The sequence below is a fragment of the Argopecten irradians genome, chromosome 12, assembly GCF_041381155.1.
Source record: "Argopecten irradians isolate NY chromosome 12, Ai_NY, whole genome shotgun sequence".
NCBI classification, from domain to species: domain Eukaryota; kingdom Metazoa; phylum Mollusca; class Bivalvia; order Pectinida; family Pectinidae; genus Argopecten; species Argopecten irradians.
Genome location: NC_091145.1, coordinates 13,908,722 through 13,922,452, shown reverse-complemented (window position 1 = coordinate 13,922,452; position 13,731 = coordinate 13,908,722). Strand labels below are relative to the sequence as shown.

At 35.3% G+C, this 13,731-nt stretch overlaps 2 protein-coding genes across 2 annotated transcripts; both read left to right on the top strand.

Moving 5' to 3' along the window:
- The first annotated feature begins 3,434 nt into the window (after nt 1-3,434).
- Nucleotides 3,435-9,639, top strand: LOC138304781 (glutathione S-transferase-like). The gene is made up of 5 exons (XM_069245053.1): nt 3,435-3,645; nt 6,528-6,635; nt 8,038-8,153; nt 8,984-9,082; nt 9,319-9,639. Exons 1-5 carry the CDS (start codon nt 3,507-3,509, stop codon nt 9,502-9,504), a joined length of 648 nt encoding a protein of 215 aa, XP_069101154.1. The 5' UTR covers nt 3,435-3,506; the 3' UTR covers nt 9,505-9,639.
- Nucleotides 9,640-11,071: 1,432 nt separating this feature from the next.
- LOC138336675 (splicing regulatory glutamine/lysine-rich protein 1-like) lies at nt 11,072-12,052 on the top strand. Its single transcript, XM_069286205.1, has one exon. It carries the CDS (start codon nt 11,072-11,074, stop codon nt 12,050-12,052), a length of 981 nt encoding a protein of 326 aa, XP_069142306.1.
- Nucleotides 12,053-13,731: the final 1,679 nt, after the last annotated feature.

The window sequence follows — 13,731 nt, the reverse complement described above, 5'->3', positions numbered from 1 at the left end:
CTGCAAAATCGAATAAAAAAATTAATGAATGACTTGTGCTGCATGTAAATCATTACAAAATCCAGCAATGAAAACAAATATTGAAATACCAGGTATAAAATAATACATAACGTTATGCATAATATAAACACCTCATACAACTTGCTAATATTACCAAAGTAGATTTACCAAATCATAAACTTGCGGAGACTTATAGTCTTTCCCATGAATTGTCAGGTTCTCGGACTCCTGGTGACATTCCATGAAGGGGTGGTGCTAACTCGGGTACTATTGCTATGAAATAGAAAGCTTTCAGCTTTGGGAGCATCTCATTTGTCCAAAATACCTCATCACGGAAAATTCTCTCATCATGAAATTGATTAGGGTTGCAGCGGCGAACAACGAAATCAAGCCAGGGTTTTTGGATAATACTCAGTTGCTCTTGACATTGGAAATAAAAATTATGTCATCTTTTCAGTGTAAGCTGTAAACAGAAAGATCCAATTTGTTTGGCTGCGTTTGGAAGGACAGCTGATTTCTGGATAATAGATTTTTTAACTCCAAAAGACCAATCTCTGTACCAGATTCATCTATCACCATTACATCTGTGCTGGCTGCCAGAAACTTGTTCTCTGGGTCTATCGCTAATCCCATTGGCTTCACAGGCACACTTGCATTTCTGCTTTAAAGTTGATGTATTCCTTGATGGTAGACGATTCTTGTGCCAGGCCATATGATGTGCATGCATTTCAAACACACTTCTTGTACAAAAGCCTCTCAACTAATAGTTTCACAGGTCTAGTTACATTCTTGCGCAGGACTTCAACAAAATTGGATGCTGTCAGCCTAACCCGCCTCTCTTCTTTCCATGTGCAGCTTAAACTTTGGGATTTGTTGGTGATGCTTTCGATTTTCTTCATCTGTGAAGTGGTCGAACTTACATGGGTTGTTAGAAATTCATCACATTGCTCAGTAAGCTGTGCTGGAGATATGTCAGGAAGAATGTCTGGTACCTCGGAACCATATTCCTTTCGAGCCTTTTTACTCGTTCCAACATTGGTAGATTTCATTTTTCTTTTCCTAGCTCTGCCCTTGATGTCTGGTTTTTGTTTGTTCCGTAAACTTCGTAACAAATCACGAAGGTGTTGAGTATTGTGTACTGTTAGTTTCAAGAGTACATTTACTCTTTGTAAAAATAAACGTTTGACTCAAATTTTGATAATTTTATTACATTTTTCGCCGTGAATGTTTTACAGTGAACATAAAAGCGATATACTTCACTCCAGTGAAATTATCGATTTTGATATGATCATTCGCTTTTGACCAATCAGAATGTAGCATTGGCAGTGAAAATATCATTTTGATTGTCACGTCATTACTTGGTGCACAAAAATGACGTCATATTTTTGTGTAGAAATATGACGTTATGCTCACAAAAATACGATGTAACTCTGTACAATACAATGGCGGAATAATATTTGGTGGAACTAGTACGGTGATGGTCTTCTGTAAATGGAAGCGAGAAAACAAAATTAATGTAATAAATGAAATAGTCCTTGTTTCTTGATGAATACCATTAATATTTCATCTCGTGAGGTGGAAACTTTGATGTTTTTTACTCGTGCTTCGCACTCTTGAAAATATTAAAGTTTCCATCTCACTCGATGAAATATAACTGGTACTCATTAAGAAACAACGAATACCATGAACATATATATTCATTAAAGTGAATAGTCGGGCAAAGAAAACCAGTCTAAATGCGTTCATTGGCCTTCCAAAAGTTCTCACATATTAATAGGACGGTCAAGTTCTGCTTAGTTTGGCAGTTCTGACCATTAAAGTAAAGAAAAGTTGAAAGCATTGAAAGCGAGGCTGCGTGGAAATGTCACCATAGACGTTAGTGAGCCGGGAGGACGTTTTAGAATTCCCATACTTTAAATTAATTTTTTCGTGCGCAGACAGATTTTGACGAGAGATTTTATTTTTCTATTTCATAAGAAATAATACTGGATACATTCACACCATTTTCACCAACTTTAGCCATCCTTGCCCGACTGTTCACTTTAAAATGATGTTTGGATGAGATAAATAATTCACTGGATATTTCATCTAGAATAATTTAATTGATATCGCATATAATTAGTCCTTTGGAATTGCAATATATAGTCATGTATATAGGGTATATAAAATCGTACCCGTGTCAAATGAAATATACATCATATTGAATTTGGACGCCATTAGTTGCATATAATACTGAAGCGTATAACTATATATTTAAAAAAATAATGTTTATTTTTTGCTGCGTCTTAATTAGTACATTATTTGATATACGATATTCCCTGTACAAGATTCTATTTGAAGTTGAAGTTGAGCTGATCCCCCAATTAGGAGGATAATTTACAACGACCACCTTGTGGTGTACTGTCAATATTAAAGGGTCACTACAGGTTTTAATTCTTAAAATTGGAATGAAAAATGATATCAATAATTTTGTAGAGTCGCAAAAGTTATAAATGTACCGTTGATACTACACGTATTATCACCTTCTGAACAATTTGATTAAATTAAATTAAAGATGCTCCACTGCTGACAATTGGTATTTTTTTTAATATCAAAAAAAGAGCAGACGCTTTAGAATTTTTCTTTAGTTACAATAGTTACTTACTTTACACCATTACCACCATTGAAAAATTTGAGCTTCTAATTTTACTTAAAGCTAAAAAATATAAAAAAAAATTAATTGCATCCCGAAAAAAATCCGTGGCATTATATTCTATAAGGAATGGAGTACTGGTTGCGCATGCACCAAAGGCAAAATAAATTATTTAACTTTATTTTTTGTGTTAGTTAGACATGTATATACACGATTAAACACCAATTATAGTTCAAATGATGAATGCCATTTATGCTCTGTCGGCGGTGAAGCATCTTTATATGTTAATTTTTTAACGCAGGTCGTCTTATGTTTCCCGCCGTCATCCTAAATACCGCGCGGCAGTTGATTATCATTCGCCAGAAGGCAAAACTGCGAAATTACTCTCAAAGGTTATCATATATCACCACCTATGTGACACACGATGGGCATGGGTAATAGGTATAAGTTGGTTTGTGTTGTTTAGTTTGACGTCCTTTCCACAGCTAGGGTCATGTAAGGACGTGCCAGGTGTGGTGCTGGGGAAATCCGGAGTACCCAGAGAAAAACCGCCGCCCAGCAGTCAGTACCTGGCATCTGCCCCACATTGGATTTGAATTTGAGACCAAGATGTAGAGGGACATCTTAACCACTCGGCCACCGCGGCCCCAAATAATGTGTATGAGTGTGGTTTGATAAGTTGACATGATTTTCACTGTAACATACCAGGTAAGTATTTCATCATCACGGTCTTCTTCTTGACCTTAGTACCGATACCTATATTGACCTCGTTATCACAGGTATAAATGGTTCGTGTGTCAAGGTCCGAGTCGCATACCATCTTACAAACTTCTCAACGAATTCTTCGTACCGTACAGGTGTATCTAGGAGCAAGATGGCCGCCAAGAAATACACCGTCACCTATTTTGATTTGCAAGGAAGAGCAGAGGCAACACGACTGGCTCTGTCTGCTGCGGGTGTTGATTTTAAAGATGTACGGGTCACACGTGAAGAATTTCAGACAATGAAGCCAAGTAAGTTGACGTTAACAGGTGGATGGTTGCATCTAATTTGGTTTCGTTTGATTAGTTTGAGGTCCTATAAAAGAACACAGCCACTTACGTGTCATGTATAGATGGGGACGAAAAGCCAGAGTACATGGATAAAAACCACCGAACAACAGTCAGTAGCTGGAATTGTGGTAATATGTCGAAACAAATGCACAAGGAATATTTTACATTTAATCTGGAATATACTGTATCAAAAAGACATCAGCAAGTATCTTTGATGTAGTTCATGTTATACGTTCATCATACCATACATTATGTATATTACTCAGCAACCCTTCAGTTTTAATCTTGAACTTAGAATATGCTTATCCTTAAGATATTTTAGTTGACCTGATTTACCCTGGATAAATGATGATCTGACTACGCTATAGGGCTTTATTTCAGATAACTGGGCTACCTTCACTGCTTACGTTGTATTGATTAGATTAATTCATTTGAAAGCATTCTGATTTTAGTTGCATTACGATTTTGTGTTTTATTATCATAGCACTGTGTGTATACTGGGTATAGTAAAAGTATTTTTCATGCTCCATACATTACTATATAGTTTATGTTAAAATCAACACATTCACATTTGACTAGTTTATTGCTTATTACTAATAATCTTATTTGAAATAAAGCAGCAAAACAATTGAAAACAACCGTTTAAATTGTATGTCTTGAAATTTTCACCATCACAAACTCTCATAAAACATACAATGGGTGAATATGGATGCTTATATATGATGGTTCAGATTTATAAAAGTATCAATATACCATTGACATAGCGGTAAATGTCGCATGAAATATCACGCGTTTTTAAAGAAAAGCCACATTTAACGCCATGTTTCAAACTTTCGGGTAATATCGGAAAACCAAGTTGCATCACGTGACCGACATCGGTGATACCCGTTTACATCGGAAAATTCCGAGCCGTATCACGTGGTCAATATCGGCAATACCTGTACAAATCGGAATAGATCGGACCAGTTCGGATTCTTCCGAGCTATTTCAAACGTGTACACGTTAAAAATCAATATTTTGAATTAATTGTTTTATAACTTTGCGAATACGAGTTTAAAATTTAGAGAGGCAGAGAAAAATATATAAAACACTTTAAATACTACACAGTAGGGAAGTACGTCATAAACCAGACATGTTAACCCTACCGATTCAGGCGGAAGTCTTTCGCTTTTGAAGCTGATATTCCGCCTACCGCTTTAATATCCAAATATTCCGATTTCTGACAAAACATCTTTTTTATTTTTTTTTCTTCCGATTTCTGAAATTTTTATAGTCGGGTGGGGCTGCCATGGTGGCTTCAAAATGCATACCAGACAGTGTAGGGATTTTGGTATAAAATTTCAGGAATTCACTAAAAAAAAATATTTTTTTTTCGCAGGGGGATTATTTTTCTAGAATATTGGTGAACGTTTTAGAAACAAATATTTGTATTTTTTCTTACATAAATCAAAAGAAAATGAGTCCAGTATGTATTAAATAAAGTGAAAAAAATAGACAAAATGTATATTTAAAAAAGGTGATAAATACATTGAAATAAAAGTATACAATATATTTATTGGCATTTTGCATCTTCTAAATTTAATGTAAGCCTCAATTAACATTTAAAAAATGCAAAATGAGCCACCAAGGCCTATGGTGATAATCAAAGTTAAAACATAATTTGTTAACAAAATATGTTTTTGTAATTATTTTGCATATTATTGATATTTATATATCTCTGACGCGCCGCGAAAAATGCCGCGTGCAATGCTACCGCTTTTGAGTAAAAAAATCTACCTCTTTTTGGTCAGCAAAGGTTAACATGTCTGCATAAACGTTGCTAAGAGAACATCGTAATGGCTGCCGTGAGGCCCATCTCGCAGTAAGTTTACCCCTGTTTATATCGTTATCAATCCACTTTTCAAGTGTTGATGCCGTCTAAAGTACTTTAAATGTATTCAAAATTCATTGGTTGTTAATGGATTTTGTTAATTGTTCCTGCTCGACATTTAGCAAACTCTGTTCTAAACGAGTTTGGTATGGTTTACAATCGTTTTAGAATATCGAAATATGCTAGAAAAGGGAATTAAGGGGTAATTTGCTGCATTTCCACGTAGAAGTCCTAACGATAATCACGTTTGATCCACGAGTGTACGATGTTTGTCCTTGAATGTTTGAAAAATGGCGCATTATGTAAGAAATCCATTTACAGCCAATTAATCTTGAATACATTTAGATACTTCAGGCGACATTGATAATTGATAAGTTGATTGATAACGATATAAACAGAGGTAAACTTACCATTATTATTAATTTTGGAACTTATGCTTATGTGATGACAAGGCTTGTTATTGTTTATTTCCACTAATAAATACAGATTATATAACTTTGTGTTAATTATGTAGATTATGCATATTAATCAATAACTGAAATTGACATCGCTGATATTAAACACTACATATGGGTTTTCTAAACAATGCTATTTGTATACATTTGTCAAAGTCGTGGAAAGGTAAATACGTTGATTTTGGTCGTAAAAAGAAAGTTACGGAAAATTGAACATAAAATGATAATGTTATCGCTTATTTTTTTTATTATATATATGCATGAATGTATATTGACTTAACGAAATAGCGTACCGTTAGGTTGATGGTATATGCATTGCTTAATAGAGAAAGAAGTATAAGTAATATAAATGAAATACTTGAAAGGTAAGGGTATGAGGATAAGTATGTATAACTAGAGAAAGACTATTACATACCTTATTTAGTGGGCTTGTAATTAGATAGAATATGTATAACTATCAAGATCCCCGTATAGTCAATATAATAGAAATTATAACTGGATTCCCATTTCCGTTATAGCTTTGCCACAAGGCCAGCTTCCAATTATGGAGGTAGAATTTGCTGATGGTAAGAAGACAACTTTCTGGCAGAGCGGTGCAATGTGTCGTTTCGTCGCCCGAGAACATGGTACGTCCCGAAATACCTGATACGGTAAACTTATCATTGATATTAACTTATTTTTGTTTGAATTCACGTTTATCAGGTTATCGATGACATACAATGTATATTAGATTAGCCTTTGTTTCAAACTAATCTGACTTTCGGAATAGCTGATGTTTTTCTTTCATACCGCTATGAAAAAAGACCGATGCATTGATTTATCAGGGGATTGTTTTTCTTTTTTCTTTTTCAAATTAATGCGCATCGCTAATGTATCAGTTGTGGCGTCACAATAACGTCCACTTTCATTCATTTTTTTTCGATTTTAGCATTGATGTCTACTATGCCAACTCTGTGGATCGTCGTAAAGTTTGCAAACAATTTATTTTTCGTAAAGTTTGCAAACAATTTATTTTTCATAGCCCAATGAAATTAAAAACAAATAATGGCATCAATGCTTCTACTTAAATTTTCAGACTAGAGTGAGGGTACGTAATTTCGCACAATACGTAATTCCGCCTGACGATTTCGCGATTTTCATTTAAATGTCAGTTTTCCTTAAATGTCAGAAAGATTAACACTATTGTTAATGTTATGACTAAAGAAGGCCTCTCACTATGACTTTGTTGTGTCATATTTAGTTAAACTTTTCAGAACAAGTTTGTTCTAAAAAAAACAAACAAAATTGGAATAATACGGCTCATCTCAGTAAAGAAATTTATAGAAAATAAACCACTTGATATTAAATAATTCTGGGTATTACGAACATAGCGGCGAGATGTCCTTTTTTCATTCCGAAATATAATTGGTTTAGATGTTATTTCAAGATTGGCACTGTACTTAATCTGTGTTTATGATGTTGTTGGTCTATGAAATGTTTAAAAATAATTATTTTCTCCAAAAACAAGAAAGTTTGAGGGGTTTGCGAAATGACGTCCCCAAAACCTGTTCCACTCACGTTAATAACAGCTCCCATGTGCAGTGATACGTCTGCGCATATCCGGTTACATAGTCGTGTGTTGTGAAGTACTTGTACATCAGCCGATGTGAATGTATTTGAAATTCATTAAAATCAATGCCAAAAGTGTGCGAAATTACGCACCCCAACTCTACCTTATGAAATAAATTATGCATTCAAATGTACGATTGCATTGATTTATCTCGATTATTATCGATAAAGATATAAAGGAAAAAATGTCAAATCAGAAAGGCAAATTAAGTGTGAAAAAAAAGATGGATATGTGGAAAAATATTTCAGAAAATTAGAAAACATTATGAATGCATGATAAGACCATTTAGTTTCATTTTGTTGATATTACAGTAAAACTGGCGGCGGCAATGCCTAGGGGTTGTTTTTATTTTCGTTGTGATATATGATGTTGTTTTACATTACAAAATTTTGATATAGACATTTTTTGTATTATTTAAGGTCTTTACGGAGACACAAATGAAGAAATGACCATGGTGGATCTAGTTTTGGGTACCCTCGACGATATCTTTGTTGAACTCATCAAATTCTTAGTAGAAAAGGATGAGGTGAAAAAAGTAAATATAGTATATTTCAATGTTCAAAACAATTAACATAAAAAGTATATTGCATATTCAAGTTCCAAAGAAAAAACATTGTTTGACGCCGTTGTGGTTAAGTAGTGTATCGACTACACTCAGCATACATTGTCTTTTGGGTCGCGAGATCGATACCCATGTGAGACAGTTTTCAGGAACTGATAGCTGGGTGGTGGGTTTTCTCCAAGTACTCCTTCACCCCCCCCCCCCCTAAACCAGACTGTCAATTACACTCAGTCTGGCTCTAAACCAAATTTATCACCGAGGCAAGTGGAATCCGTTGAAAGGGAAATATCATGTGTCGTATTAATATGTTTTCGGATTTAGTCACAATTACAGAGTGTAAACTGGTATTTCATTAAAGGTTATTTGTTTGTATATATATCAAATATCCGGTCATTTTCGCAGGCATGCTATTTTCGTGATTTCGTAGCACTTCGCTTTGATCGCTAAATCTTAATTCGCGAAATATTGCAAAATAGTTGAATCGTACATAGTGTTGTAGTCAGGTCGAGAAAATTAAAACCCGCATTAACTTGTTTTCAACTAAAACCACCTTAATGTTCAAATAAAAAATAACCTGTTTTACGGTATTACTGAAATCATCATTCGATCAAGGTTAAGTTAAGATACATTAATATGTAAGAGCAAGTATTGGGATTTTTAGTATTTATAAGTTGTATCGGTAACTAAAATTACTGAGGAACAACAGTAAAAATCAAATGGAACCAACGTGGATTACTATCTATTGTCATACTAGCGTTTGAATAAGAATTTCAATAAAATATTTTTCATCTTATATTAAACAGGCCGAAATAAATGCTGAATTGGGAAAAACAGTTATTCCAAAGTTCGTGAAGGTCTTTGCGGACATAAAGAAAGACAATGAATGGATGGTTGGATCAAAGGTAAAAAGAAATTTTTAAATATGCAATTCTCCAGGTTCTCTAAATATTAAACTCAATGTTTTGATAAAGCATGCAAGGTTAAAAAGGAAGTCAACGAAATGGTTATTCCCTTCATTAAAAAAACTTTATTATATATACCATCAAATTAATTATAACAGTTATAATATCTCGTGTTAAAGGTTCCACAAATGTTATAGATTTTGAGAATTGACTCTCTGTCCCTTTTTATATTGTAGCTGACAATTGCCGACATATCAGTGTTCAGTCTATTTGATCAAATGCCGGTTATGTTTGGTGAAGAAATCCTCGAAGCGTATCGCAACAATGAGTCTCTACAAGCCCATTCCAAGGCGGTGCTCACGAATAAAGGCATCCAGAAATGGATAGATACTCGACCTAAGCCTAAAATGCCCGAGATCTAAACTTATGTCATGGGCAAAATTAATTTACGTCCGTTTCCCATTGATATGCTTGTATTTTGCTATTACATGCGTTTTTGTTTGTATATCGTTGATTTACCTTTCAGTAATTAGAATAAATCCAACTGAAAAAAAAAATCGGGTTTTTTTTGTGTGTTTTAATGACACCCATCCAATCTTGCACGACATCCTTGATACTCCAGGGGTTCCAATCACTTAATAGAACAGGTGATTTGTTTTATTGATGTACATCAAAAGAGCCGTATAACGGTACACTGTGTTTGATTGTGTGACTTTTGAAGTTTGGCGTCGCTCTCTCGGTAGTCTTCAAAGGAAATTTTTGATGACCTAATATTGGTTCAGATTTGGTTCTCTGAGCTGCCTTCAGTTTTACTAAGAGATAGTCCAGGGATGTAGATATCGTAAGTGATCGGAACCCCCGGAGTACCAAGGAAGCTTATACAAGGAATAAGGTAGTTAATAGATAAGGTTTGATATAAAAGAATGGTTTTCTCGCCATTGATACAAAGTCTTAGTAGAGATGAACAGGATTATTCATGTGAAATAACAATATGAACATTGAATTATAGGATTCAAAAGTATTGGAAAATATGTTGAAATGTCCTAGGCATCTTCGAACGATAAAGGTGTACAAATCATGCTGCATCAGTAGCTTCTTTTTCAATCTCAATCGAATTTTTTGTTATTATTGAGTCTGCTTTACAAACAGTTACAACATATACTTATAATTATTTATGCTTTAACCGTTCGAAATTGATTGTCATCTGATATACCGTTATTTAAAGAGTAGTGCCATCTTATTTTACTCTTATCATTTGCATGTTAAACATACGCCATGATATAACTGATAGTAATCATCTGTCACGGAACTATCGGTATGACACCCAGAACATCACAGGATGATAAATCCTACAGAGATAGAGGTATGACACCCAGAACATCACAGGATGTAAAATCCTACAGAGATAGAGGTATGACACCCGGAACATCACAGGATGATAAATCCTACAGAGAAAGAGGTATGACACCCAGAACATCACAGGATGATAAATCCTACAGAGATAGAGGTATGACACCCAGAACATCACAGGATGTTAAATCCTACAGAGATAGAGGTATGACACCCAGAACATCACAGGATGTAAAATCCTACAGAGATAGAGGTATGACACCCAGAACATCACAGGATGTTAAATCCTACAGAGATAGAGGTATGACACCCAGAACATCACAGGATGTAAAATCCTACAGAGATAAAGGTATGACATCCAGAACATCACAGGATGTTAAATTCTACAGAGATAGAGGTATGACACCCAGAACATCAAAGGATGTTAAATTCTACAGAGATAGAGGTATGACATCCAGAACATCACAGGATGTTAAATCTTACAGAGATAGAGGTATGACACCCAGAACATCACAGGATGTTAAATCCTACAGAGATAGAGGTATGACACCCAGAACATCACAGGATGTTAAATCCTACAGAGATAGAGGTATGACACCAAGAACATCAAAGGATGTTTAATCCTACAGAGATAGAGGTATGACACCCAGAACATCAAAGGATGTTAAATCCTACAGAGATAAAGGTATGACATCCAGAACATCACCGGATGCTAAATCCTACAGAGATAGAGATATGACACCAAGAACATCACAGGATGTTAAATCCTACAGAGATAGAGGTATGACACCCAGAACATCACAGGATGATAAATCCTACAGAGATAGAGGTATGACACCCAGAACATCACAGGATGTAAAATCCTACAGAGATAGAGGTATGACACCCAGAACATCACAGGATGTTAAATCCTACAGAGATAGAGGTATGACACCCAGAACATCACAGGATGTTAAATCCTACAGAGATAAAGGTATGACACCCAGAACATCACAGGATGCTAAATCCTACAGAGATAGAGGTATGACACCCAGAACATCACAGGATGTTAAATCCTACAGAGATAGAGGTATGACACCCAGAACATCACAGGATGTAAAATCCTACAGAGATAGAGGTATGACATCCAGAACATCACAGGATGTTAAATCCTACAGAGATAGAGGTATGACATCCAGAACATCACAGGATGTTAAATTCTACAGAGATAGAGGTATGACACCCAGAACATCAAAGGATGTTAAATTCTACAGAGATAAAGGTATGACATCCAGAACATCACAGGATGTTAAATTCTACAGAGATAGAGGTATGACACCCAGAACATCAAAGGATGTTAAATTCTACAGAGATAAAGGTATGACACCCAGAACATCAAAGGATGTTAAATTCTACAGAGATAAAGGTATGACACCCAGAACATCACAGGATGTTAAATTCTACAGAGATAGAGGTATGACACCCAGAACATCAAAGGATGTTAAATTCTACAGAGATAAAGGTATGACACCCAGAACATCAAAGGATGTTAAATTCTACAGAGATAGAGGTATGGCACCCAGAACATCAAAGGATGTTAAATCCTACAGAGATAGTTACCTATTACCACAGCTCCTTTAATAAGAAATCGAGAATACGACAAAATTGATCTCGATGAGCGATTTTGATACCAACAAAGGGAAAAATTATATCAGTCAAACAAAAATTGGATACTTTCTTTAATTTTTCATGTAAAATCTCTAAAGCTTTGATTGTCAAATACCCATTATTTTGTGAATAATCAATATCAAAACAAACTAAAAATACATTAATATAAATCTTTAAAAATAAATGCAAAATGTCAGTGCCAAACTCCAGATTAGAGGAACATCCTTTAATACCATCTAAGAAATAGCATTTATAAAATACTTTGACCATCAAAATCAAAGATGACCGCATGTTGCCATCTTTTCATAGTGTTCCCAAAAATGTAGTATGCACAGGTGATAGGTCTGAGAAAAAAACTAAATATGAAATTTGAGAAATAAAATTCAGCGCATATTGAGAAAAACCTGGGTTTTTTTTTACTCTTATATGCATGTGTCGTCAACTATTAGTATTGGGACCGATCAGTATGACTTATCATATGGAAAGCATTTGGACCTTACATAGTGTTTGGATATAACTGTGACGCATACATACATAAATACACTATAGCAATCCTGTCAATGGTAGGATTACAATAACTTCACGCAGTCTTCGACTGTGCAGATTCTTAGTAAGCCCTGATCGCCATTTGAAAATCGCCGAGTATTTGATAACATATCCCCAGGAGCGTGTAGGTTATCCAGCGACGCTGTCTACCCTGGTACTTATCTTGCTGAGCTTATATGAGCTTGCGAAGTGCTTGATCACGCCCGGTGGTATCTCTATGCTCATGATGACACAGGAAGTTCAGAAATAATACGTAAGGCAGGGGTGGTATGGATAGGAGTGTGGGTTTCCTGGACATACTGTATCTAGACATAGATAAGGGAGAAACATGTCGACATGAGACAATGCTATGTCATGTGTGTATATGTTCTGGAGAGTTTCTGATGAACAATCGCCAGGTCTGTGGCACAAATGGTGTTGTTGCAAGGTGGAGTACAGTTCAAACGGAAATTCGCCGTGGTAGCACAAAGCCAGTTTCCTTACTTGTATTCAGATCTCCAGAGATTTAATGAGATTTCCAGTCAGAAAATGATATGTTGCTAGACGCATCACATCGGTACCCATTAAAGCATTTGGAGATATCTAGTATCTTCATTTCCTCAAATTCTTGTACCTTCTTGTGTTGCCAGGAATATCCCTAATATCACGCACATCTTCGAAGATCATTTTTGATATAACACACCTACTTAAACTTCATCAAAATCGAATTTCGACGCAGACAATAATTCAAACACTTTGATGTCGTTTCTTCGGCCTTAATGAACTCTATGGGTTAAAGCTTCAAATATTGCACTATGTTTAAGTGAAAGTCTTTTATTCAGTCAGTGGGCGTGACATATTGGTATCACACACATCCTCCCAGACTGAACGTTTGTAGAAGTCTCCTAATGAGAGGCACAGCCTCTGGTGAAAGTTTTCCAAAATACAAAGTAATAGTTGTTGATGTCGTCCGTGTGCTTTCCTCTTGAACATGTTGTTGGCTGGGATGAAGTAATTTGGGCAGAATCCTGCTCTAATCTTCCCAATGAGAATATTGAAGCAAAACCAAAAACAATAAAAAATGTTTTTGTCTAGCCAGAAGATTTCTGTGGTACCCTCTATAGCAT

Coding starts and splice junctions, on each gene's coding strand:
- LOC138304781 (XM_069245053.1), top strand. CDS start 3,507: ATGGCCGCCAAGAAATACACCGTCACCTATTTTGATTTGCAAGGAAGA. Junction 3,646..6,527: donor ATTTCAGACAATGAAGCCAA/GTAAGTTGACGT, acceptor TTTCCGTTATAG/CTTTGCCACAAGGCCAGCTT. Junction 9,083..9,318: donor AATGGATGGTTGGATCAAAG/GTAAAAAGAAAT, acceptor TTTATATTGTAG/CTGACAATTGCCGACATATC.
- LOC138336675 (XM_069286205.1), top strand. CDS start 11,072: ATGACACCCAGAACATCAAAGGATGTTAAATCCTACAGAGATAAAGGT.